Here is a 25358-nt window from a genome sequence, read left to right as displayed (position 1 = left end):
GATACTAGAATGCGCCCAAATGCTTCTTGAATCTTCCTGCCCCTTGGAGAATTTTCGGTGGACTCTTTTGGTCGGTAGTGGATTCTCCTTCTTTGGAGGTTTTGAAGCAGAGCTGGGGGGGGGGGGCGTCCTCCAGGGATTCTTCATTGGAGATTCCTGCATTGCCAAGGGGGGTGGGCTGGATGACCTTTGGGGGTCCCTTCCCACCCCGCAGTTCCGTGAGCCTGTGAAGCAGGAGGGCCGGTTTCCAGGCTGGCTCAGCCCACGCCTCTGCATCCTCCCTGCAGGCAACATTGCAGCTGAGCTGGAGGCCAACCTCGGCTTGATTGAGGAGATCACCGGCTACTTGAAGATCCGGCGCTCCTACGCCCTGGTCTCCCTCTCCTTCTTCCGGAAGCTCCACCTGATCCGAGGGGAGGCCCTGGAAGCCGGGTGAGTGGGGCAGGGCTCCGATCCTCGCTGGGTTGTGCGGCTCCGCCCTGGCCTCTCAGGGGCGTTGTGGGTATCAAATGGGTGGGGGGGAACGGGACACACACGCCAGCCTGAGCTCCCTGGAGGCAAAGGGGGGTTGGACATGCCCAAAAACAGATAGGGAACAAACGCTGGCGTCGCCAAGTGAGCGCTACTCAGAGTAGACCCTTGGCAAGAAGCTGCAGCTCAGCTTCAGAGCTTTGTGCCCCAAATGACCGGAAGAATCAGAAATCAGGAAGACCAAAATTTAAATAAGGAATGGGGAATAATTCTAATTCTACCCTGCCCGTCTGACCAGGTTTCCCCAGCCACCCTTAAAGTAAACTGTTGTAACTGAAAGACCATTGTAAACAGTTAAAATCATTAGTAGAATTGGAATAACACTTGTAGTTTAAGGGTGAGTTTTGGACGCAGCAGAGAGGTAAAAGATTTGGATTATCATAAAAGATGCAAGAGGAAATGATTAACAATAGGACCCACAGAGGGGGGAGTGCAAGAGATTCCTTGGAATAATAATAATTATTATTATTATTATTGTGGAATTTGCTGCCAAGGAGTGTGGTGGAGTCTCCTTCTTTGGAGGTCTTTAAGCAGAGGCTTGACAACCATATGTCAGGAGTGCTCTGATGGTGTTTCCTGCTTGGCAGGGGGTTGGACTCGATGACCCTTGTGGTCTCTTCCAACTCTATGATTCTATGATTCTATTTATACCCTGCCCATCTGGCTGAGTTTCCCCAGCCACTCTGGGCAGCTATCTTGTTTTTATGTTGTATGTTGGAGATATGACTGTAAAGTTTTAATCTGAAAAACCGAATAAATAAATTTCTAAAGGAAAAAGAGGCAGAGAGGAGTCCGGCTGGAGAAGAAGCCTCTCCTGCTGCAACCGGGAGAGGGATGAAGAGGGCAGAGCAAAGGCAGTCGAGGCGGAGAAGTCTCAGATTGCTTGGGATTTAGGCGGCTGTGGGAAGGCAGGGGCCTTCAGTGCCTCATTGGGGATCTTTTTTTCTTTGAAGGAAGAGTTCCCTTCCCTGGCAGCTAGTGAGTTCTTGCTGAGCCCGCTCCCCACCTTGGCCAAGGGGCATCTCTCCCCCCCCCCCAGCGTATTCACCCTGCTCTTTCCCCGCCAGGAACTATTCCTTCTACGCCTTGGACAACCAGAACCTGCGCCAGCTGTGGGACTGGAGCAAGCACAACCTCACCATCGCCCGCGGGAAGCTCTTCTTCCACTACAACCCCAAGCTCTGCCTGTCTGAGATCGACAAGATGGAGGAGATCTCGGGGGCCAAGGGGCGCCAGGAGAAGAACGACATCGCCCTCAAGACCAACGGCGACCAGGCCTCTTGTAAGCGGGGCGGCCGAGGGGTGGGCGCTGCGCTTTTGCACGCACAACGGTCCCAGGTTCGAATCGTGGCAGTTTTCCCAGCAGCTCCTGCCTGAAACCCCGGAGGACTGCTGCCAGTCTGAGCAGGAGATACGGAGCTAGATGCTTCAGAGGGAGAGGTAGCAGGCAGCTTCCGATTGCCCTGCTTGAATCACTTCTTCATCTAGAACCTTGAGGGCTGGAGTCTTGCCTCCTTTGGAGTAACTCGCAGGAAAGGGCCGTGTCTCAGTGGCCAAGTAGCGGGTCCCAGGTTCTCCCTGCAGGGGCATCTCCAAGTTGGGCTCTGGAGAGCTGCTGCTGCCAGTCAGTGTGGACAGCAGTGAGGTAGAAGAGCTCTGTAGAAGGGCATTTCAGAAGAGCCTGGTGGCGGCATTGGCGGGATCAGGCCAGAGGAAAGACCCCCAAGCAGGACCCAAGTGTGCTGTGGGTCAGGGGTGTGGGCCGCCCCCATGCGCCGCTGGCTTCCTGAGACCAGAAGGGCTGCTCTTCAAGCTCCTGGGCCTGAGCTTTGTTATATTAATAATAAAACCCCCATTAAGCCTGCCCTACTCCACTTGGAGGGGGGGGGTCGAACCCTGTACACACCCGACACCCTCCCTCTGCTCTCACAGAGCAGCGCTTCCGGGTTGTCTTCCTCTTTCCCTCCTGGCCGGCGCCTCCTCTCTGTGTACGATCTATATGTTTGCTCAGTCTCGGCTCCCTCCCTCTTGCAGCGCCTGCCAGGCTGGCAGAACGCGGGGCAGCTTCTCCTCCCAGGGGCCTCCCTTGGCACCGACAGCCTCCAGGGGAGAGAGGGGGGAAGAGGGGGGAGAAAGAGAATGAAAAGGAGAGAAAGAGAGAGAGAGGAAGAAAGAGAAAGAAAAGGACAGGGAAAGAGAAAGAAGGAGAGAGAGGGATGAAGAGGAGAGAAAGGGAGAGAAGGCGAGAAAGAGAGGGAGGCGGGGAGCGTGCTCTTGGACTGGGGTTCCGCTTAAGGGCCTCCCACGTGGTTGGTGGTTCACAACATAAAGTGACACGACCAAAAGGAATGACCTGAGCCCCCCGGTGGGTCCTTGGCCAGGCCCTCCCGTCTCCAACCTGCCTTTTCCGTCCTTCCTGCAGGCGAGAGCGAAGTGCTCAAGTTCTCCTACATCAAAACCACCTGCGACAAGATCATGGTCAAGTGGGAGCCTTACTGGCCGCTGGACTTCCGCGACCTCCTGGGCTTCATGCTCCTGTACAGGGAAGCGTGAGTAAAGTGGGGCGGGGAGCTCCTTTCTGCACTTTGGGTCTTGGGGAGAGAGGGCTTCTCTGGGATTCCTGCGTTGCCGGGGGTTGGACTAAACGGCCCTGGAGGGGGGGTCCTTTCCAACCCTTCAATTCCAGGATTCTATAACACACACATCCAGCTTGATCAGAGAGAGTTACAGCGCCTGCTGTGGCTGTAGAGACCCATGCGGGAGAGACATGTTTTGTTGCAGCCGGGGAAGAGGAAGAGGATGGTCCAGTCTAGGAATAAAAGGGGACGTGGCTGGCGCTGTGGGTTAAACCACAGAGCCTAGGACTTGCCAATCAGAAGGTCGGCGGTTTGAATCCCTGCAACGGGGTGAGCTCCCGTTGCTCAGTCCCTGCTCCTGCCAACCTAGCAGTTCGAAAGCACAAAGTGCAAGTAGATAAAAAGGTACCGCTCCGGCGGGAAGGTAAACGGCGTTTCCGTGCGCTGCTCTGGTTCACCAGAAGCGGCTTAGTCCTGCTGGCCACATGACCCGGAAGCTGTACGCCGGCTCCCTCAGCCAGTAAAGCGAGATGAGCACCGCAACCCCAGAGTCAGCCACGACTGGACCTAACGGTCAGGGGTCCCTTTACCTTAGTCCAAACTAAATGTGAACACGCTCTCTTCTATACCCTAAAAGTCAACTGAGGAAAGAGACTGTATATTTTCCCAATCGTCGCCCAAGAAGGATTTTAAAAAGGCTGGGCATTATTTGAAGGAGTGGCGCAGAGCGATTTCGTTTGAACCACAAGATCCCCGGCGAATTGCTGAGAACGTGCATTATTTAAGTTGAAAGGCTTCTCTGCAAAATAACTTGGGATAAGGTGTCCTCCTATTCCTCCTTTGTCTCGGGTGATGCAGCGTTTGGAGGGCTGCCCCCTAAAATAAAGTTGTCGATTCTGCCATTTCTGTAGCTGGGGTTGAAGGATTGGTAGAGGCAGCACTTGAAATAAAAGCGAGAACGCGGGAAGAGCAGCCGCAGCCCAACCGGCTCAGTTTCTAAAAATTTCCGTGACCTTAATTCATTTCTGCAACAGGCTTTCACATCCTTTTGCCGTTTTCACATCTCTCCACCAAAGCGTAATTCCCTCTGCAGGTGTGTCTTTCTGAAATAAAAGCCGTTTCCTCCTTTCGGCCTTTTCTTCCCCCGCAGCCCCTTCCGGAACGTGACGGAGTTTGACGGGCAGGACGTCTGCGGTGCCAACAGCTGGACGGTGATGGACGTCGAGCCGCCTCCCCGCAACAGCGACACCAAGCCGGGCCACCTTCTGCGCGGCCTCAAGCCCTGGACGCAGTACGCCATCTTTGTGAAGACCCTGATCACCCACTCGGACGAGCGCAAGTCCTACGGGGCCAAGAGCGAGATCATCTACGTCCAGACCAACGCCTCGGGTGAGAGGCTGTCCCCGGTTGGAAGCGGGGGGCTGGGGTGAGAGGGGGGATTGCCCTGGGGTGACCTTTTGTCTCTCTTCTCCGCCCCCCGCAGTGCCCACCGTCCCCCTGGACCCCATCTCGGTGTCCAACTGCTCCTCGCAGATCTTCCTGAAGTGGAAGCCGCCCTCCGACCCCAACGGGAACATCACGCACTACAAGGTCTCCTGGGAGAAGCAGCCCGAAGACAGCGAGCTCTACGAGCTGGACTACTGCCTGAAGGGTGAGCCGCTGGCACCGCCCTGCCCGCCCGCCTGGGTCCCACCTAGTGCCCCAGAGCTCAGGGAGTGGAGGTGGGGTGACAGTGAGGGAGAAGACGGGGAAGAGGGGGTGTTGGAAACCAGAGAGGGAACAGGGCTCCATGAGCGGGGAGAGTCGGTGGCAGAGAGCAGTCTAGGCACAGAGGCAGAAGCTGAGGCTGAAGAGGAGGGAAGCCAAGAGGCAGAAGTGAAGTCACAGGGGTCTGCCCCTCCTGCTGCAACCGGCTCCCCTCTTTGCTGGTCTCCCAGGACCAGAAGAAAAATAAAAAAGTGTGGTGCAGCGCGAGACAAGACGATGGTGCCTTAGACTGCTGGGGAAGGAGGAGCCTTCGAGAGCTTCCGACCCCGCAAGTGCCTCCTTGAGGCAAGACCCGCTGCTTGGGTTTCCTTGAATCAAGGCCGGGTGCTCCTGACCCCCAGGGTGGGCCTTGGGTGGGGGAATTTCCCCCAGATAAAACTCCTTCCCCCTCTTCTCTTTTCTGTTTCTTCTTGAGTGTTGTCGCTTATCACGAGTTAGAAAAGGAATATATCTATCTAAAGAAAAAGGTTCTCCATCGCTGCGACAGACAGAGTGGGGGGACTGTCCAGAATTGGGGGTGACCTCTGCCTGGTGCTGTGGGGCGCCGTCTCCATGGCTTGGCCTCACAACCTCCCCCTCCCCGCAGGCTTGAAGCTCCCCTCTCGGACGTGGTCCCCCCCGCTGGAGTCGGAGGACTCCCCCCACAAGCCGAACGACAGCAACAGTGAGGAGCCCAGCCTGGAGTGCTGCCCCTGCCCCAAGACCGAGTCGCAGATCATGAAGGAGACGGAGGAGTCTGCCTTCCGGAAGGTCTTTGAGAACTACCTCCACGACATCGTCTTTGTCCCCAAGTAAGAGGCCGAGCGCGGATCCTTACCCACCCACCCCTTTCTGGCTCAGGTGTGGGAGCAGGAAATGTAAGTGGAAGAAGAGCCTGCCGCTGCTGCCGGCCAGTGCAGGCAATGCTGGGTTAAATGGCTCTGTAGGCCAGTGTCAGGTCAGACCCAAGAGGATGATAACCGCGCTTAACCTGCTGCGGCTCAGTGGTTAGAGCCCCTGTCTTGCACGCAGACGGTTCAATCCCCAGTGGCTTCTCCCTGAGAGCCCTGAGCCTGAAACCTGGCAGAGCCACTGCTGCCAGTCTGCGCAGGCAGTATTGAACCCAAAGCTGGGCAGGCCTGCTGTGCCAAGGAAGGTGTTTGTGCCCTTGGATCTTTGGGCAGGGGAAGGTGTGGGGTGCGTGACGGAGCCTGTGAACCCTGCCCTGCTGCGGAAGGGGGCACAGTCCAGCCGGGCGCTTGTGCTGCTCACAACCCCAGGATTAATGAGTAATCCCACCGGAAAGGGAGCCAGGCCCTGCAGCCTCTCTTTGCTCCCGGAGCCCCTTCCTTCCTGGGAACGTTTTGAAACCCAGAGCCTGAGCCGAGGCTGCCGGTGAACCTATTTCTGCCCACGCGTTTGCAAGACGAGGCCACGCACCCTTAAAGAACCAAAGGGGTTGCACATCCCTCGACCAAACGTGAGGAGCCGATTTTGAATCGGAAATAAAGATGCGATATCGAGTGGCGTATTTGCAGCAGATAATTAAGCAAGTGAAAGGAATTTGCATATGCAGAAGAATATTTTAAAAATAAAGTTAAGGAACCACAGAGAGAGGGGGAAGGAAGTCAAGTTTTGAAATGTTAAATTGATTGTAAAAGGAATGAAGACATATACATTTGAAAAGTATAAATAAAAAGCTAAAACAAATATATGTAATATTGAGCTGGGGGGGGGGGGGACGCATCCAGGACGGAGAGTGGGAAGTCAACTTTGGGGGGAAATTGTAAGGAAAGAAAGGAAAACCAATCAAGATTAATGGGCAAAGTCTGAGCTCAGGGAGCTGAGAACTCTTTTTTAAAAGTGGGGGGATCCCCGGAAGGGCCAAAGAAAAGCCCCTCTCCCCCAGTGCCCCCTCCTGCCCCAAAGGGAATCCCGAATGGAGGAGACACTGTCATGGAGGCTCCAGTTTGTTTCTGAGCTGCCCGGCCAACCGCTTTCGGAACCGGGGCTCCGACAGACACCTCTCTTTCCCCTTGTCCACAGGCCGTCGGTGACGCGGCGCAGGAGGGACCTGGGCGCCCCGGCCAACAGCACCACCCCGTCCCCGACGCTGCCGGCCTTTGGGAACGGCTCCACAGCAGCCCCCGCCAGCCCCCCGGAGCCCAAGCCCTTCTCCAAGGTGGTCTTCAAGGAGTCCATCGTCATCTCCAACCTGCAGCACTTCACGGGCTACCGCATCAAGATCCAGGCCTGCAACCACGAGGTGCCCCAGGAATGCAGCAGCGAGGCCTACGTCAGCGCCAGGACAATGCCGGAAGGTGAGCAGGGGGCGCCTGGCCAGGCCGGTTTTACGGGTTACGCTGCGTGTGCATCGCGCCCTCGTCTTCCTCACTGATGGCCACGTTTCCGTCTTGAGGGGCTCATAGTGGTGGCACACGCAGATCGCCCCCCCCCCATTTATCCTTTCAACAATCCTGCGAGGTAGGCTGAGAGGCAGTGACTGGCGTCCGAGGTCACTCAGCGTCCTGAGTGGGGATTCGAACCCTGGTCTCTCCCAGGTCTGACACTCTGACCACTACACTGCGCTGGATCTCCATATGGAGAAGCTTTTGAATATTTCTTGTTTTATTGTGTTTTTATATACATGCTGGAAACCCAGCCGGATGGGCAGGGTGCAAATATTATTATTATTATTATTATTATTATTACCACCATTATTTCTCCCTCTGAGAAGCTGGCGCACGAGATTCTCTCTCCCCCATTTCTGTCCTTCCAACAACGCTGTGAAGTCAGCTTGGCTGTTTGAGCTTCATGACGGAGCAGGGCTTTGAACCCGGGTCTCCTACCTGCTGGCTCTCGCGTCGGTTGTCCTCAATCACACTGAGCAAGCCTTTTCTCTTGGTTGTGTTCCTAGCGAAAGCCGACGACATTGTGGGGCCCGTGACCCACGAGCTGGACAAGAACGTGGTCCACCTGCGCTGGCAGGAGCCGAAGGAGCCCAACGGACTGATCATCCTTTACGAGGTGAACTACGGGCGCCTCGGAGATTCGGAGGTGAGAAGCCCTTTCTTCCCCTCTCTCCCTTTTCTGGCTTTCCGCCCCAGAGGATGCGCATGCGATATGCCGTTCTTAATCTTCCCCGATTGCCGGTTGCTCTGCAGCGTGATCCGGAAAGCGCCATTCCCCCCAATAGGTTACAGAAACCCTTCCTGGCGCTCCCTCAGCGCTGTGATCCACCCCGGGCTTGCAAGCCACTGCTCTGAAGGATGTGGGGTGGGGGGCGGTGGGAGACCCCCACTGAGCATGCCGTTTCCCCACAGGAGCAGCGCTACTGCCTCTCTCGCCTGAAGTTTGCCGCTCAGCAGGGCTGCAAGCTGACGGGGCTGCAGACAGGAAACTACAGCGTCCGGGTGCGAGCCACGTCCCTGGCGGGGAACGGCTCCTGGACAGAGCCCATCTACTTCTACGTCTATGACTATTGTAAGATCCTGGGGGGGGGGCAGGGGGGCACGGAGGAGCTGGGCTCCCACAACCACCCGCCCAGGGGCCACAGTTTGCAGGCGGAAGTCATGCGACTGTAGATTAGGGCTTTCCAGACTTGGCTGCTTTGGGATTACGATTCCCATCATCCCTGGCCAGTCCTGGGATGATGCGAGTTGCAGTCCAAAAGCAGATGGAGGACCACATCGTTCATACTTTGTTTGTGGCATGTGCGTACATACCGATTTTAGCTATTTACATCGATAAAGCATTTATAAATACATCAAATATATCAAAGTAGTTTGCAGCGACAGAGCCACATAGAAAAGCTGCAGTCGGGTACCAACCGGCTGTGGTGGAAAGATGAACCCTGAATTGACCATGGAGGGAGAGTTTTCAGTGGGTATTTGGGAGTTTGAACAAAGGCACTTGCTGCGGGATCTCTAGTGGCAGAGAGTTCCTCAGGATGCCATGAAAGCAGGACTTGCTTGTTGCTGTCAGAGGAGCCTCTTGTATATGTGAGAGAGGTTGTGTGTCCTTTTGTGGGGGGGGTGAGAGAGAGGGGCGGGGCACAAGACGCTTATGGGGGAGGTGAGTCCTTTTTAACCCAACCTGACCTGGTCCCCCCTCTCTCCCCCCCCCCACTGCAGTTCCCCCCAACAATAACCTGGTGAGCATCATCGTCCCCATCATCTTCGCCATCTTCTTCCTGGGGGTCATCGGAGGCGCCTACATCTTCATCAAGAAAAGGTGGGGCTGACCCTCGTTTGCAGATTCCCTCCCCATAGACTCCGGCGGGGAAGGGGGGGGAGCTGGCAGGCGCTTGCGGCCGCAACCAAGGACACTGCCTTCCCCTCCCGATCCGCGAAAAGCTTTCCCCACTGCGGCTGGTGGGGCAGCGCCTTCTTCCCCCTCACGGATCGGGCAACATTTCCCACCCCCCAAAAAATGGGTTTTAGCTGTTCTTGTTTTATCTGTTAGAGCCTTGAGTCCCTGGTAGAGGAAAAGGCGAGGTATCAATTAACTTCTTCTTCGTCGTCGTCGTCTTATAATAATAAGCATTCTGTAGGCTGGGTGTGTGGGGTCACATGCCCTCACCTGGTTTTTCTTTTTAAGGCTTTATTATGAAGCTAAGAATCCTGTAAGAAATACGAGATTGTTGGCCCTGGGTTTTCTTTCTTTCTTTCTTTCTTCCTTCCTTCCTTCCTTCCTTCCTTCCTTCCTTCCTTCCTTCCTTCCTTCCTTCCTTATCCCCTGGTTTTGCTTGAGCACGTCAAAAGCTTTAAGTGCGACAAAACACACACATGCGCCGTCTTGAGAACTAGAAACCTCCTTGTGCCTTTAGGCGATTGCTTGAGTCCTTTCGGATTACGCAGGCCCCTCTGTGCCCATGCATGCCCCTCCCACACGCACAGCCATTGCCGCTCTGGTTTTGGGGATCCCCGATGGGTGATGAGCGCCTCTCCTGTGCTTGCTTCCCCCCAGGCAAAAGGAAGGACCGACGGGGCCGCTTTACGCCTCCTCCAACCCGGAGTATCTCAGCGCCAACGATGGTGAGTGGCAGGCCGAGGCGGCGGGGCCCTTCCTCTCCTTCTTCCTTGGTTCAGGGAGGGCACGATCCACTGGGAAGAAACAGATACTCCTCCTTCCCTTCGGAAGCTTGGAGGTGCCTCCGCTGCCCTTCTGGCCGCAGGCGTTAAAAGAGGCGGATGCAGCCATTCCGGACTCGGACCAGAACCGAGCTAGAGAGAATCCTCTGGGACGCCGAGCTGAGAGCCGTGCCATTCTCCCCTGGGCTGGCCTCTGCCCTCCTAGAGAACCCAAGCCTTGAAGGGACCTGAGGGTCATCTAGCCCAACCCGCTTCCCTCTTTCCCCGACTTGCAGTGTACATCCCTGACGAGTGGGAGGTCCCCCGCGAGAAGATCTCCCTCCTGCAGGAGCTGGGCCAGGGCTCCTTTGGGATGGTCTACGAGGGCATCGCCAAGGACATCGTGAAGGGCGAGGCGGAGATGCGGGTGGCCGTCAAGACGGTGAACGAGTCGGCCAGCCTGCGGGAGCGCATCGAGTTCCTCAACGAGGCCTCCGTCATGAAAGGCTTCAGCTGCCACCACGTGGTGAGGGGTCCCGAGGGTTATCCAGACTAACCCCCTGCGATACAGGGGTGGTGGGAGGGGAGGGCTGAGAAGACTGCTCCTCAGGGGGGTCGCAGCTCAACCAACCCATTGGAGAACCACGGTGGGAGGCAGTTACCGGGCAGTTGCAAACGGGGAGGACCGATTCCTTCAGGTCCTTTGGCCACCGAGGGGACAGGCGGCCAGGGTTCTTCATTGGCTGACGGGCCCTTCCCTCTCGCCCTCCTTCTCCCCAGGTCCGCCTCTTAGGGGTGGTGTCGAAAGGGCAGCCCACCCTGGTGGTCATGGAGCTGATGGCTCACGGAGACCTGAAGAGCTACCTGAGGTCCTTGCGCCCGGATGCAGAGGTAACGGCCGGGTGTGGTTTTTTTGGGGGGGTGGCAAGGCAGAGAAGCCAGGCCCCCCTTTTGCTCACGCCGCCTCCTCTCGGCTCCCCCAGAACAACCCCGGCCGCCCCCCGCCCACCCTCCAGGAGATGATCCAGATGGCGGCCGAGATCGCCGACGGCATGGCCTACCTGAACGCCAAGAAGTTCGTCCACCGGGACTTGGCTGCGAGGAACTGCATGGTGGCCGAAGACTTCACCGTCAAGATCGGAGGTGGGGTGGCTTTCCTCCTGGGGGGCGGGGGGTGACCCCAAAAGGGATTCATTCCAAGCCCCTAGTTTAAACAGCGCAGCTGAACCGGCCAAAGGAAGAGCCAGAAAGATGCCTGTCCTCATTGAGTGACATTTCTAGCAGTAAAACTCACCAAACTCTCCATATCCCGTAAGAAATACATTGAGGTTGGGGGATCGGGGAGTTATTCCATAATCGGGTGCCCCCACTGCAAAGGCCTTTAATAGATGTGTGTGTGTGTGTGTGTGTGTGTGTGTGTGTACACACACACTTTTCTGTTTTGTTTTGTTTACATACCCCCCTATACCCAGTGGTTTCAGGGCAGTTCACAGAATAAAATCAAGCTCTAAAACCACAAAATACCTAATGAAAATAAAAACAACAACCCAATAGCAACACCCCCACAAATAAACACACAATTTTACAATTTAGAATATTCATTTAGACAACCTTAAAATATTAAGGTGGTTCTTCTCTTTCCGTGGTTCATTTTGTTGTTGTTTAGTCGTTTAGTGGTGTCCGCCTCTTTGTGACTCCCTGGACCAAAGCACGCCAGGCCCTCCTGTCTTCCACTGCCTCCCGCAGTTTGGTCAAACTCATGCTGGTAGCTTCGAGAACCACTGTCCAACCATCTCGTCCTCTGTCGTCCTCTTCTCCTTGTGCCCTCCATGTTTCCCAACATCAGGGTCTTTTCCAGGGAGTCTTCTCTTCTCATGAGGTGGCCAAAGTATTGGAGCCTCAGCTTCACGATCTGTCCTTCCAGTGAGCACTCAGGGCTGATTTCCTTCAGAATGGATTGGTTTGATATTCTTGCAGTCCATGGGACTCTCAAGAGTCTCCTCCAGCACCATAATTCAAAAGCGTCAATTCTTCGGCCATCAGCCTTCTTTATGGTCCAGCTCTCACTTCCATACATCACTACTGAGAAAACCATAGCTTTTACTATACGGACCTTTGTTGGCAAGGTGATGTCTCTACTTTTTAAGATGCTGTCTAGGTTGGTCATTGCTTTCCTCCCAAGAAGCAGGCGTCTCTTAATTTCGTGGCTGCTGTCACCATCTGCAGTGATCATGGGGCCCAAGAAAGTAAAATCTCTCACTGCCTCCATTTCTTCTCCTTCTATTTGCCAGGAGGTGATGGGACCAGTAGCCATGATCTTCTTTTTTTGATGTTGAGCTTCAGACCATATTTTGCGCTCTCCTCTTTCACCCTCAATAAAAGGTTTTTTAATTCCTCCTCACTTTCTGCCATCAGGGTTGTGTCATCTGCATATCTGAGGTTGTTGATATTTCTTCCAGCAATCTTAATTCCGGCTAGGGATTCATCCAGCCCAGCCTTTTGCATGATGTAGTCTGCATATAAGTTAAATAAGCAGGGAGACAAAATACAGCCTTGTCGTACTCCTTTCCCAATTATGAACCAATCAGTTGTTCCATATCCAATTCTAACTGTAGCTTCTTGTCCCACATAGAGATTTCTCAGGAGACAGATGAGGTGATCAGGCACTCCCATTTCTTTAAGAACTTGCCATAGTTTGCTGTGGTCGACACAGTCAAAGGCTTTTGCATAGTCAATGAAGCAGAAGTAGATGACTTTCTGGAACTCTCTAGCTTTCTCCATAATCCAGCGCATGTTTGCAATTTGGTCTCTGGTTCCTCTGCCCCTTCGAAATCCAGCTTGCACTTCTGGGAGTTCTCGGTCCACATACTGCTTGAGCCTTCCTTGAAGAATTTTAAGCATAACCTTGCTAGCGTGTGAAATGAGTGCAATTGTGCGGTAGTTGGAGCATTCTTTAGCACTGCCCTTCTTTGGGATTGGGATGTAGACTGACCGTCTCCAGTTCTCTGGCCACTGCTGAGTTTTCCAAACTTGCTGGCATATTGAGTGTAGCACCTTAACAGCATCATCTTTTAAAAAATTAAATAGTTCAGCTGGAATACCATCACTTCCACTGGCCTTGTTATTTGTAATGCTTTCTAAGGCCCATTTGACTTCACTCTCCAGGATGTCTGGCTCAAGGTCAGCAACCACACTACCTGGGGTGTACGAGACATCCATATCTTTCTGGTATAATTCCTCTGTGTATTCTTGCCACCTCTTCTTGATGTCTTCTGCTTCTGTTAGGTCCTTACCACTTTTGTCCTTTATTATGGCAATCTTTGAACGAAATGTTCCTTTCATCTCTCCAATTTTCTTGAACAGATCTCTGGTTCTTCCCATTCTGTTGTTTTCCTCTATTTCTTTACATTGCTCATTTAAGAAGGCCTTCTTGTCTCTCCTTGCTATTTTTTGGAAATCTGCTTTCAATATCCTGTATCTTTCACTATCTCCCTCGCATTTTGCTTGCCTTCTCTCTCCCGCTATTTGTAAGGCCTCATTGGACAGCCACTTTGCTTTCTTGCATTTCCCTTTCATTGGGATGGTTTTCGTTGCTGCCTCCTGTATAATGTTTCGAGCCTCCATCCATAGTTCTTCAGGCACTCTGTCCAGCAAATCTAAATCCTTAAACCTGTTCCTCACTTCCACTGTGTATTCATAAGGGATTTGATCTAGATTGTATCTTACCAGCCCAGTGGTTTTTCCTACTTTCTTCAGTTTAAGCTTGAATTTTGCTATAAGAAGCTGATGATCTGAGCCACAGTCAGCTCCAAGTCTTGTTTTTGCTGACTGTATAGAGCTTCTCCATCTTTGGCTGCAGAGAATATAATCAATCTGATTTCGATGCTGCCCATCTGGTGATGTCCACGTGTAGAGTCGTCTCTTGTGTTGTTGGAAAAGCATGTTTGTGATGACCAGCTTGTTCTCTTGACAGAACTCTATTAGCCTTTGCCCTGCTTCATTTTGCTCTCCAAGGCCAAACTTGCCAGTTGTTCCTTTTATCTCTTGATTCCCTACTTTAGCATTCCAATCTCCTATAATGAGAAAAACATCCTTCTTTGGTGTCACTTCTATAAGGTGTTGTAAGTCTTCATAGAATTGGTCAATTTCAGTTTCTTCAGCACCAGTGTTGTTGTTGTTTAGTCGTTCAGTCGTGTCCGACTCTTCATGACCCCATGGACCAGAGCACGCCAGGCACTCCTGTCTTCCACTGCCACCCGCAGTTTGGTCAGATTCATGGTTGTAGCTTCGAGAACACTGTCCCACCATCTCGTCCTCTGTCGTCCTCTTCTCCTTGTGCCCTCCATCTTTCCCAGCATCAGGGTCTTTTCCAGGGAGTCTTCTCTTCTCATGAGGTGGCCAAAGTATTGGAGCCTCAGCTTCACGATCTGTCCTTCCAGTGAGCACTCAGGGCTGATTTCCTTAAGAATGGATGCATTTGATCTTCTTGCAGTCCATGGGACTCTCAAGAGTTTCCTCCAGCACCATAATTCAAAAGCGTCAATTCTTCGGCCATCAGCCTTCTTTATGGTCCAGCTCTCACTTCCATACATCACTACTGGGAAAACCATAGCTTTTACTATACGGACCTTTGTTGGCAAGGTGATGTCTCTACTTTTTAAAATGCTGTCTAGGTTTGTCATTGCTTTCCTCCCAAGAAGCAGGCGTCTCTTAATTTCGTGGCTGCTGTCACCATCTGCAGTGATCATGGAGCCCAAGAAAGTAAAATCTCTCACTGCCTCCATTTCCTCCCCTTCTATTTGCCAGGAGGTGATGGGACCAGTGGCCATGATCTTCGTTTTTTTTGATGTTGAGCTTCAGACCATATTTTGCGCTCTCCTCTTTCACCCTCAATAAAAGGTTTTTTAATTCCTCCTCACTTTCTGCCATCAGGGTTGTGTCATCTGCATATCTGAGGTTGTTGATATTTCTTCCAGCAATCTTAATTCCGGCTAGGGATTCATCCAGCCCAGCCTTTTGCATGATGTAGTCTGCATATAAGTTAAATAAGCAGGGAGACAAAATACAGCCTTGTCGTACTCCTTTCCCAATTATGAACCAATCAGTTGTTCCACATCCAGTTCTAACTGTAGCTTCTTGTCCCACATAGAGATTTCTCAGGAGACAGATGAGGTGATCAGGCACTCCCATTTCTTTAAGAACTTGCCATAGTTTGCTGTGGTCGACACAGTCAAAGGCTTTTGCATAGTCAATGAAGCAGAAGTAGATGTCTTTCTGGAACTCTCTAGCTTTCTCCATAATCCAGCGCATGTTTGCAATTTGGTCTCTGGTTCCTCTGCCCCTTCGAAATCCAGCTTGCACTTCTGGGAGTTCTCGGTCCACATACTGCTTGAGCCTTCCTTGAAGAATTTTAAGCATAACCTTGCTAGCGTGTGAAATGAGTGCAATTGTGCGGTAGTTGGAGCATTCTTTAGCACTGCCCTTCTTTGGGATTGGGATGTAGACTGACCGTCTCCAGTTCTCTGGCCACTGCTGAGTTTTCCAAACTTGCTGGCATATTGAGTGTAGCACCTTAACAGCATCATCTTTTAAAAAATTAAATAGTTCAGCTGGAATACCATCACTTCCACTGGCCTTGTTATTTGTAATGCTTTCTAAGGCCCATTTGACTTCACTCTCCAGGATGTCTGGCTCAAGGTCAGCAACCACACTACCTGGGGTGTACGAGACATCCATATCTTTCTGGTATAATTCCTCTGTGTATTCTTGCCACCTCTTCTTGATGTCTTCTGCTTCTGTTAGGTCCTTACCACTTTTGTCCTTTATTATGGCAATCTTTGAACGAAATGTTCCTTTCATCTCTCCAATTTTCTTGAACAGATCTCTGGTTCTTCCCATTCTGTTGTTTTCCTCTATTTCTTTACATTGCTCATTTAAGAAGGCCTTCTTGTCTCTCCTTGCTATTTTTTGGAAATCTGCATTCAATTTCTTGTATCTTTCACTATCTCCCTCGCATTTTGCTTGCCTTCTCTCTCCCGCTATTTGTAAGGCCTCATTGGACAGCCACTTTGCTTTCTTGCATTTCTTTTTCATTGGGATGGTTTTCGTTGCTGCCTCCTGTATAATGTTTCGAGCCTCCATCCATAGTTCTTCAGGCACTCTGTCCAGCAAATCTAAATCCTTAAACCTGTTCCTCACTTCCACTGTGTATTCATAAGGGATTTGATCTAGATTGTATCTTACCAGCCCAGTGGTTTTTCCTACTTTCTTCAGTTTAAGCTTGAATTTTGCTATAAGAAGCTGATGATCTGAGCCACAGTCAGCTCCAGGTCTTGTTTTTGCTGACTGTATAGAGCTTCTCCATCTTTGGCTGCAGAGAATATAATCAATCTGATTTCGATGCTGCCCATCTGGTGATGTCCACGTGTAGAGTTGTCTCTTGTGTTGTTGGAAAAGAGTGTTTGTGATGACCAGCTTGTTCTCTTGACAGAACTCTATTAGCCTTTGCCCTGCTTCGTTTTGCTCTCCAAGGCCAAACTTGCCAGTTGTTCCTTTTATCTCTTGATTCCCTACTTTAGCATTCCAATCTCCTATAATGAGAAGAACATCATTCTTTGGTTTCACTTCCATAAGGTGCTGTAAAAGTCTTCATAGAATTGGTCAATTTCAGTTTATTCAGCACCAGTAGTTGGTGCATAAACTTGGATTATTGTTAAAAGGTCTGCCTTGGATTCGTATTGAGATCATTCTATCATTTTTGAGATTGCATCCCAGTACAGCTTTCGCCACTCTTTTGTTGACTATGAGGGCCACTCCATTTCTTTTACGGGTTTCTTGCCCACAGTAGTAGATATGATAGTCATCCGAACTGAATTCGCCCATTCCCGTCCATTTCAGTTCACTGATTCCCAGGATGTCAATATTTATTCTTGCCATCTCATTTTTGACCACATCCAACTTACCCAGGTTCATGGTTCTTACATTCCAGGTTCCTGTGCAATATTTTTCTTTACAGCATTGGACTTTCCTTTCGCTTCCAGGCTTATCCGCAACTGAGCGTCCTTTCGGCTTTGGCCCAGCCGCTTCATCAGCTCTGGATCTACTTGTACTTGTCCTCCGCTCTTCCCCAGTAGCATGTTGGACACCTTCCGACCTGAGGGGCTCATCTTCCAGCGTCATATCTTTTATATGCCTGTTGTCTTTGTCCATGGAGTTTTCTTGGCAGGGATACTGGAGTGGCTTGCCGGTTCCTGCTCCAGGTGGATCACGTTTGGTCCAAACTCTCCACTATGACCTGTTCATCTTGGGTGCCCTGCTCGGCATAGTTTATAGCTTCTCTGAGTTCTTCAAGCCCCTTCGCCCCGGCAAGGCAGTGATCCATGAAGGGGGTGGTTCATTTGGCGTAGCATAAATCCCTGCATATTTTACATAAACTAAACCTTTCAGTATTGCGTCGTTTCCAAAGGCCTTTTCCCAGATCACCGAATAGTGGAGGTCTCCGGACAGCAGGCGAGCATTGAGAAGGCCCCGTGTATTCAGAGGTGGTGGGGGCCCCTGGGTTGGGGTCCAAATGTGGCCCCCCAGGACGGGTCCCCCCCAGGCATGCCCCTCTGAGCTCTCCCCCCTCTTCCTCTCTCTCCCCGCAACCCCCAGACTTTGGCATGACCAGGGACATCTACGAGACGGATTACTACCGCAAAGGAGGGAAGGGCCTCCTCCCCGTGCGCTGGATGGCCCCCGAGTCACTGAAGGACGGCGTCTTCACCGCCTGCTCTGACGTCTGGTGAGTGGGAGCCCCCCAACCCCCCTGGCGCTGCTCACAGCCCCCCTTCCTGGCCGCATGCAGGAGGACGCTGGCACTCCTTGCAGGCCTGAGAGGCCGTAGGAAGCCGCTCTTGTCCCGAGTCAGGCCATCTGGCTCAATATTGCCAACTCTGGCTGGCGGCATCAGCGGCTCTGCAGAGTTTCAGGCAGGGGGTCTTTGTCCCGGCCCATCCTGGGAAGGGAAACTCTGATCCGAAACCTCCGCTGCCTTGTGGGGTGTTTGGGGAGAAAAGGCTCAGGAGTAAACCTCGCCCAAATCCAGAGCGGAGTCCCTAAGGCAGTTGGGCAGCAACTCCTGCAGCCAAGCAGGTGCCAGACATCTTGCTCTGCTTCTCTTTGGCCCTCATCAGTGAGGCCAAGAGGGGGGTCTTGCCGTCTGGGCAGCCCAGGACCTCCAGACACACGGCCCAGGTTGTGCCCCCAAGGAAGTCACGTCGGTGCTGCTAACACAGTAGTTTAGCACACCTCCGGGCTCCACCCCCGGAGGTGTGCTCCATTGTCTCTTGAGATGGACTGGTGCCCCTATAGGGGGCTGAACCCGGGACCTTCTGCATGCGAAGCGGGTGCCGTGCCGCCGCTGCCCAGCTCATTCCAATCTCCGTGGCTCTGAATGGAAGTGTGGGGAGCCGCCTTCTCCCGAGTCACAACAGTGTGGTCTGCACTGACTGGCAGCAGCTCTGCAAGCTCAAAGGCTGGGGGTCTTTCTGCGCCCTTTGTGCGGAGAATCCTTTCCCTCCAGCAGGGAGCCGGGGACTCCAGCCTTGCGGGGGGGGCACCCTGGAACGGCTGCATGGGGGACAGCCTCTGCCTGGGGAGTCCCCTCTGCTTCCTGGCCCTCACCCTCCTGTCTCCCCCAGGTCCTTTGGCGTTGTCCTCTGGGAGATCAGCAGCCTGGCCGAGCAGCCTTACCAAGGCCTCTCCAACGAGCAGGTCCTCAAGTTCATCATGGACGGCGGGTGCCTGGAGCAGCCGGAGAACTGCACCGAGAGGCTGTGAGTCGGGAAGGGGAGGCAGGGGCCACCCTCGGGGTGCCCCTCCGGGTGGGTGGGGGGCACCAGGCAACTCCTTTGCCCTCAGGTGGGGACACCTCAGCGTTCGTTCCATTAGGGGGAACAGGCTCCCTGTGCCCTGCCAACCAGTTTCTCAGGCTTGTCCCTTAAGACGGAGTCGGGGGAGAAGCGGGCTCTGGCGCCACCTGCTGGCAGGCTCCTTGCCTCCTGCCCATCGCTTTCCGGAAGTGGTGGCGAATTCATGCCATGCAGCCAGGCGGCACTGTGCTCTAAACCAGTGGGCCTCTTGGGCTTGCTGATGGGAAGGTCGGCAGTTCTACTCCCCACGACGGAGTGAGCTCCCTTTGCTCTGTCCCAGCTCCTGACAACCTAGCAGTTCGGAAGCACGCCAGGGCAAGTAGATAAATAGGTACCGCTGCGGCGGGAAGGTAAACGGCGTTTCCGTGCACTCTGGTTTCTGTCACGGTGTCCTGTTGCGCCAGTAGTGGTTTAGTCCTGCTGGCCACATGACCCAGAAAGCTGTCTGCGGACAAACGCCGGCTCCCTCGGCCTGAAAGCGAGATGAGCGCCGCAACCCAGAGTCGCCTTGGACTGGACTTAACCATCCAGGGGTCCTTGACCTCACCATACCTCTCCTGCCCCCTTGGCGCAAATTAGTGGCAGAGGGAGACGGGTCCTTTTTTTTAGTGGGGGGTGAGGTCTCAGCCTTCTTTGCCCCAGGGCTGCTAGTGGCAACCCCAGAAACAGAGGGCTTGGGGGAGGCAGCGATGGCCATTTGGCATCGGAACGGTTTTTGGGGAGCTGACCCCCCGGTGCCTTTGTCCCCCCCCCTCTGCAGCCACGACCTCATGCAGCTGTGCTGGCAGTACAACCCCAAGATGCGCCCGACCTTCACGGAGGTGATTGAGATGCTGAAGGACGAGCTGCACCCCTCCTTCCGGGACGTCTCCTTCTTCTACAGCGAGGAGAACAAGCCCCCCGAGACGGAGGACTTTGAGATGGACTTTGAGAACATGGAGAGCATCCCCCTGGACCCGGCCTCCTCCTACTCCCAGCGGGACGACGTCGTCCTGGGCCGGGACAACGGCCTCTCGGTGGCGCTCAAGGGCAGCTACGAGGAGCACGTCCCCTACACACACATGAACGGCAGCAAGAAGAACGGCCGCATCCTCTCCATGCCCCGCTCCAGCCCCTCCTAATGGCAGGGGTGGGGGCGCACCCGGCTTTTATCTCCCCCCCCCCTGCCCCGGCGGTTCCTCTCCCACACAAATCTCAGGACTGGCAGTATTTTTGCAGACACACCGCGGACTCGCTTTCTACCGAAAAGACAGACTTTTTAATCGTTGCGGAAGATTATTCTTATTACTACTACAAGGACAGTGAATTTTCTCCCCCCGGGAAGGCAAATCACGTCGTATTTCTGGGTCGGGGTGGTTTTTTTTGAGGGGGGGGGAGGTTAGGGGCGCGCAAACGTCGACTCGCCGTCAGCAGCCTTCGTCTGTGAAAGACACAAGCGGCCGTTTTGCGGCATTTCCACCTGGCCCGGATCCCCATGCACAATGCTGTGGCTTTGAGACGGGGAGGGGCTTCTCGGGAGTAGGAGGGAGAGGGGAGACCCCTCTGCCTACCTCCAGTTCCACGGTGGGGTGGGGGGGGGGCTCTTTAGCGCGCCGACAGCCCAGAACCACCTTCCCAAGCAGAACCCGGAAGCGTGTTCCCTCTCTTCTTGCCTGTCCCCCTCTTTCGGAGGGGATTCCGTTGCCATTTTTTCCTTTCCTTTTTTTTTTTTTAATTTAAAAAAATTAGGATCTGAAGGATCTCTTAAGGCGTGTCCCACCCAGATCTGTCTTTCTGTCCCGATTTGACCAACTGCTGCTGCTTTTCTCAATGGGTTAATCGGTGCGTGTGTGTGCGCGGAGCTATATGGGGGGAGCGAGCGAGTCTTTTTGTACAGAACCGTTTTCTCCAGCCACGGAGGGGCGTGAGAGCCAGCCCCCGCCCCGGAGTGAATGGATTCTCAAGAGATTATTTTTATACTGAAGAACTTTTGGGGCGAGGGGTCCCCCACCCTGTCGTCGTCCCCCCCCCAGCAAAGCGAGGTAGCCAAAGCAGTAGCCAACACCCCCTTTAGGACCCCCCCCAAGTGCTTTTTGGCGGCTTAAAAATAGCACAGAGTGAGCCACCTCCCTTTGGGCCCTGTCCGGTTAGCGTCCCGTGTGTGTGTGTGTGTGTGTACATAAATATATATATATGTTTGTTGTGACATATTTAAGTCCGAGGTAGCCAACCTCCTTATAAATTATTGTTGCCTTTGTCGATTCCCCCCCACCCAAAAACCTTCTAGGGTGGGGGGGAGCCTTGCTTGGTGGTGGACCTGACAGGGAGACTTGCTAAGCGTTTGCGTTTCTGTTTTGGCAAAGTTGGCAGACGGCGCTAGGGAATTTTGGTGGGAAGTTCGCGCAGGATCCATCGCGGCCTCCTAGGGTCCCGCAGCCACTTGGCTAAGCCGCTGGTCTGCAGGCAGGAAGTCCGGATAGACGGGGGGTGGAAACACCCCCCCCCACTTGAGGGGCCGCCAGGCCTGGCATCTTGCCGGAAGGGCCGCAGCCCCACCGTCAGAGCTCCTGCTTGGCACGCAGAAGGTCCCAGGCGCGCGCCCCGCTGGCAGCGTCTCCAGGCAGGACTGGCGAAAGGGCTCTCCGCCTGGAGAGCATGCTGCCGGTCCGTGCAGACAACACTAGCCTAGGCAGGCAAACGGTCTTGCTCTGGCCTTGTGCCCCCTGTGCCTTTGCCTCAGCCCCCCTTTTTTTGGGGGGGGGAATAAGCCCAAACGCTGTGATTATTTGCCAGGGAGGCAGAGATGGAGGAGGAGGAGGAGATGGCGGCTGGGGAAATGTTTCTGCCCTGCTAAACCCGGTCAGTTGTGCAATCTGCCTGTGTGTCTCCCGCCTGTGAGGTGGGGGCAAGAACTTCACCCTCTTCAACCCTTGGGGTTTTCTTTTTTTTAGGGTTTCTCCCCCCCCCCCCCCGGCTTACCTCCCCAGTGTTGCACTTTAGAGCTTTTCTGCTCCAGTCAGTGGGCCCCACAGAATTTGTGGGGTCCGCCCTCTGCTTCTCCTCCTCCTCCCCTCCCCAGTTCAGATTTCCTCTTCAGTCCCAGGCGATTGTTCGCCTGCTGAAATTTGCATCGCCAAAACCTCTCTCTTACCTCAGTGTCATTTGAAATAAGCTTTTTCTATAAAAAAAAGAGAAAAAAGGAAGAAAAAAACCCCCTGTATTTCCTTATAATGTGAATCGTTCTGAGAAAAAGAAACCGACATGGATCTTGTCGAGTCGACGGAATAAGCGGATCTGTAGGCCTTGTGGGTACTGGACAGACTAATTACACATAGGTGGTTCTGTGCCCCCCCCCCCAAAAAAAATCCACTCTGCTTGCCTTCGTTGAAAATGCACCTTGATTTATCTTCTTTTTTTATGCTGAGCACAAGGAGGATGGAGGTTTGAATTTGATGGGGGGGGGGCGTGTGCTGGGGAGCGAGGAAGATTGTTTGGGGTGGTGTGCCTCTCCCAGGAAAGCAGGGCCGTTGTTAGGAGCTGCCTCAAGGGCCCCCCTCCCAGAGCGGTGGGGTTTTTCATGGGCGCCATGGTCACAATCAATAGCACATTCATGGTGGGCTCCTCCTGGGCCTTCCATGCTGCGCTCCTGCGACGCTTCCTCAACGTTGGCGCCTTATTGCCGCCTGCAGGGGCATCTCTTGGTGGGACAGAGCACAGAGCGGGAAGTGCGATGTTTGGGAACGAAGCAGCTTTCTCTGTCTGCCCTGAAACCTTTGCAGAGTGGCGTCAACCCACCCCTAAGGCCATCGTGTGAAGATGCCTAGAAGGGGGGTCCTTAGTCTCTCCTGCCAGTCTGCAATTTTGTTTTGCGCCCATTTGAAAGATTAGTGAGCCTCGAGCGCCCCAGAGCTTTCAAGTCGCCCCTGACGCCTTTGGCCCTAGTTTGCACAGAGAGAGAGGAGGCCTCACATCTGCCAGCCTGGGTAGAGATGTGCCACGTTGCTGTTCAAAAGTTTTTGGTGCTATCCATATTGCGGAGCCTCTTGCACTTAGGGGAGAAGGGCCCAGAGCGCCTGTCCGTTTAAGGGGAGCCGGGGGGGGGCTGGTGCTGGAAGGGAGAGCAGAAAGGCACACAGGAAAAAAAACCCTTTTCGAAAAGATTCCCCTCTTGAGAACCTCAGCTCAGTGGTTGAGCACTTGCTTCACGGGGGGAGAAGGGGACTTGTCCTACTGCAATCCCCAGCAACCTCTCCTTGGCAGCTGGGCTTTAAAAAAGCTCTCTTCATGCCCCGGGCAAACTGGGTCATCTCCAACGGAGTCCAGTTCCTCGATGGCATCAATGGGTCTGCCCTGCGTTGGGCGCAGAGCTGCGTAGACGAGGTGGGGTAGGGAAGCAGCTCCCTAGATGTTGGCCGAGGGGTGAGGGTGGAGGCTGGCCCAGTGGGGTGCTAGGCGGTCAGGGTCCCCCTTCTGCACGGCAGCTGTAGCTTAACTGATGCTGCCATCCCGCTGCTGCCCCCTGAGGCAAGGGCCTTGCGCTGTCTAACGGAAGGGCCGGGCGCGGCCTTCGGACCTCTTTGTGCTGGGATTGCGGATGAGGCGCTGTGAGCTGCAAGTGAACCAGGCCGGCTGCTCAGCTTGTGTGTCCTCCGCCTTCTCTCCCTCCCTCGCCTTCCCAATTGCCCCTTCTGCCCGCAGCCACTATCAAGCAGCTGCCCTCCAGCGCGGTTCCTCCTGCCAGGATGGAGGGGAGTTTCCGTTGTGCCTTGCCTCCCTTCGGAATAGTTGCAAACAACTGGCAAGACTTAAGTCACACGTGGGGTTTCGTTTAGGTTGTTTCCCATTAAGGTCACAAACTCCGGTTTTTGAGTTCCAGCCTGCCTTGAGAACTCTGACTCGCCAGCCTTTCGTTCTGTCTGAACCCCGTGGAGGATCCTGCAGGGTGGAAGAAGCATCCCTCTCCGTTTTGCCAAGCGAGACCCACAGAGGGGACTCCAGCTCGCTTCAGAGTCAGAGTCAGGAGTTCTCTTGCTCGCGTTGCAGGGGGTTGGGCTGGATGACCCTCGGGGTCCCTTACGATTCTGTGAGCTCTGCGTGTTCTCTAGGACTTTTGCTGGACACAGCCGTCTCTCTTGTGTGTGCTCCTTCGCCCCGGTTTATTTCTGTGGAAATCCGTCGAGCGCTTCTCAGCCCTGTCCCGGAAGCAGAAGGGGGGTTTACCCACCGCCTTGCCTGTTGGTAAAATCACCTCGCCACCAACACACACTGCTTTTTGTTGATTTTTGTTGCTGCTGCTGCTGCTGTTCAGGACTGGTCCAGGTGTCTTAAAACGTGTTTTGTTTTCTTTATTTTATATATATATAAAAAGAATCACAATGCAAGCGTTTCCTAGGGACGTTTTGAATTGCCCCATTGCCGGAACGTTGGAAAGGTTAACGGATCTCTGCACGGAGAAAGCTGGGCTGGCTTCCCCCTTGCGAGGCGGACGGACAGGGTGGGGCCGCCTCCTGGGTCGCCCCGGGGTCCAAGCAAAGGCCTCGCTGGGTTCCCCAAGCCCGCCGTGGAGTGCCTGAGAAGCCAGCCCCCCCGCTGCCCCACTTTCCCTACACGTGCAGAGGATGGTCCCCAAACACTGAGAAGGGGCGGCATTGGAGAGAGAGAGAGAAAGGAAAGAAAATACCTCTTGTTTTTAAAATAAAAGGATCAATATCAATATGTGCCATGGTTTTGAGAAGAATTCATAGAAAAAGAGTAGGCCCACTTGATTTTTATTTCTTTTGTCAGTGCTTTTCATATCGGAGCCCAGGCAGTGATGTGTACAGAGAGTATCTTTGAATATCAAACGGATTTTTCTTTGCTGTGTGTAAAATATTGAACAATTAACTGTTTATATTAAAAAAACACAAAAACAAAATTCTGAATAAATTATCCAAGAATGCCTCCGACTCCCAAGGGTCCTAGTCTGCGCTGCTAAACGCTGCTTTGTTTTCTAGCCTTGCAAATCCCAGCCTCCTGCTGCTGCCTCCTTCTTCGCTGTTTCTGGGCCCCTTTGCAGGCTCACAAAATCTCTTCCCAGCCTGAAGCTACCAGGGAGTGTTGCATTAGACCAAGATAAAAATGGATTACTGATGATAATAATAATAATACTGTAATAAAGAAATGCAGGCTTGTGTCCAGTGCCGCTGTTCTACTCAAGAGTCATTTAAGCCCTTAATTTTGGTGAGTCTTGAGTAAGGCTTTGCTGGAGGCAGCCCACTGCCAACTCAGTGGTTTTAGATGGCAGGACAGGAGATCCTGACTACATTAGGAAGAGCTTCCTGGTGGTTTGACAGGTCGGAAGGTGGCGTGCTCTCCTTCCCTGGGGGGGGTTTCAAGCAGAGGTTGGACAGCCACCTGTCATGGGTGCTTTAGTTCCTGGGGGTTGGGCTAGATGACCCCAGGGTTCCCTTCCAACTCTGCATCTCTAGGATTCTGTGAAGCCCATGATTTCTAAAAGCTGCTCCCGCAAACTGAATAGCAAACCAGTCGCACAGATGCAGTTC

The 25358-nt window shown here is 53.5% G+C and overlaps 1 protein-coding gene across 2 annotated transcripts in view; it reads left to right on the top strand.

The window, feature by feature from the left end:
* The window catches only part of INSR (insulin receptor), a 58140-nt gene extending 33386 nt beyond the window's left edge, over positions 1-24754 (top strand). For both annotated transcript variants that reach the window (XM_083421372.1, XM_083421373.1), the window contains exons 5-21: positions 288-432; positions 1599-1813; positions 2954-3080; positions 4258-4496; positions 4591-4758; positions 5461-5665; positions 6900-7174; positions 7771-7910; positions 8177-8336; positions 8987-9086; positions 9822-9889; positions 10222-10451; positions 10706-10816; positions 10909-11068; positions 17579-17708; positions 18607-18741; positions 19598-24754. In XM_083421372.1, the coding sequence (XP_083277498.1) occupies positions 288-432; positions 1599-1813; positions 2954-3080; positions 4258-4496; positions 4591-4758; positions 5461-5665; positions 6900-7174; positions 7771-7910; positions 8177-8336; positions 8987-9086; positions 9822-9889; positions 10222-10451; positions 10706-10816; positions 10909-11068; positions 17579-17708; positions 18607-18741; positions 19598-19958 (2969 nt within the window). In that variant the 3' untranslated portion in view covers positions 19959-24754. The remainder of the gene's footprint in view (positions 1-287; positions 433-1598; positions 1814-2953; positions 3081-4257; positions 4497-4590; positions 4759-5460; positions 5666-6899; positions 7175-7770; positions 7911-8176; positions 8337-8986; positions 9087-9821; positions 9890-10221; positions 10452-10705; positions 10817-10908; positions 11069-17578; positions 17709-18606; positions 18742-19597) is intronic.
* Positions 24755-25358: the final 604 nt, after the last annotated feature.

This window comes from Podarcis tiliguerta (assembly GCF_965153285.1).
Source record: "Podarcis tiliguerta genome assembly, chromosome: 18".
In the NCBI taxonomy this organism is placed as follows: Eukaryota; Metazoa; Chordata; class Lepidosauria; order Squamata; family Lacertidae; genus Podarcis; species Podarcis tiliguerta.
The sequence above is the reverse complement of the archived record's forward strand: the minus strand, read 5'-3'. Positions and strand labels throughout refer to the sequence as shown.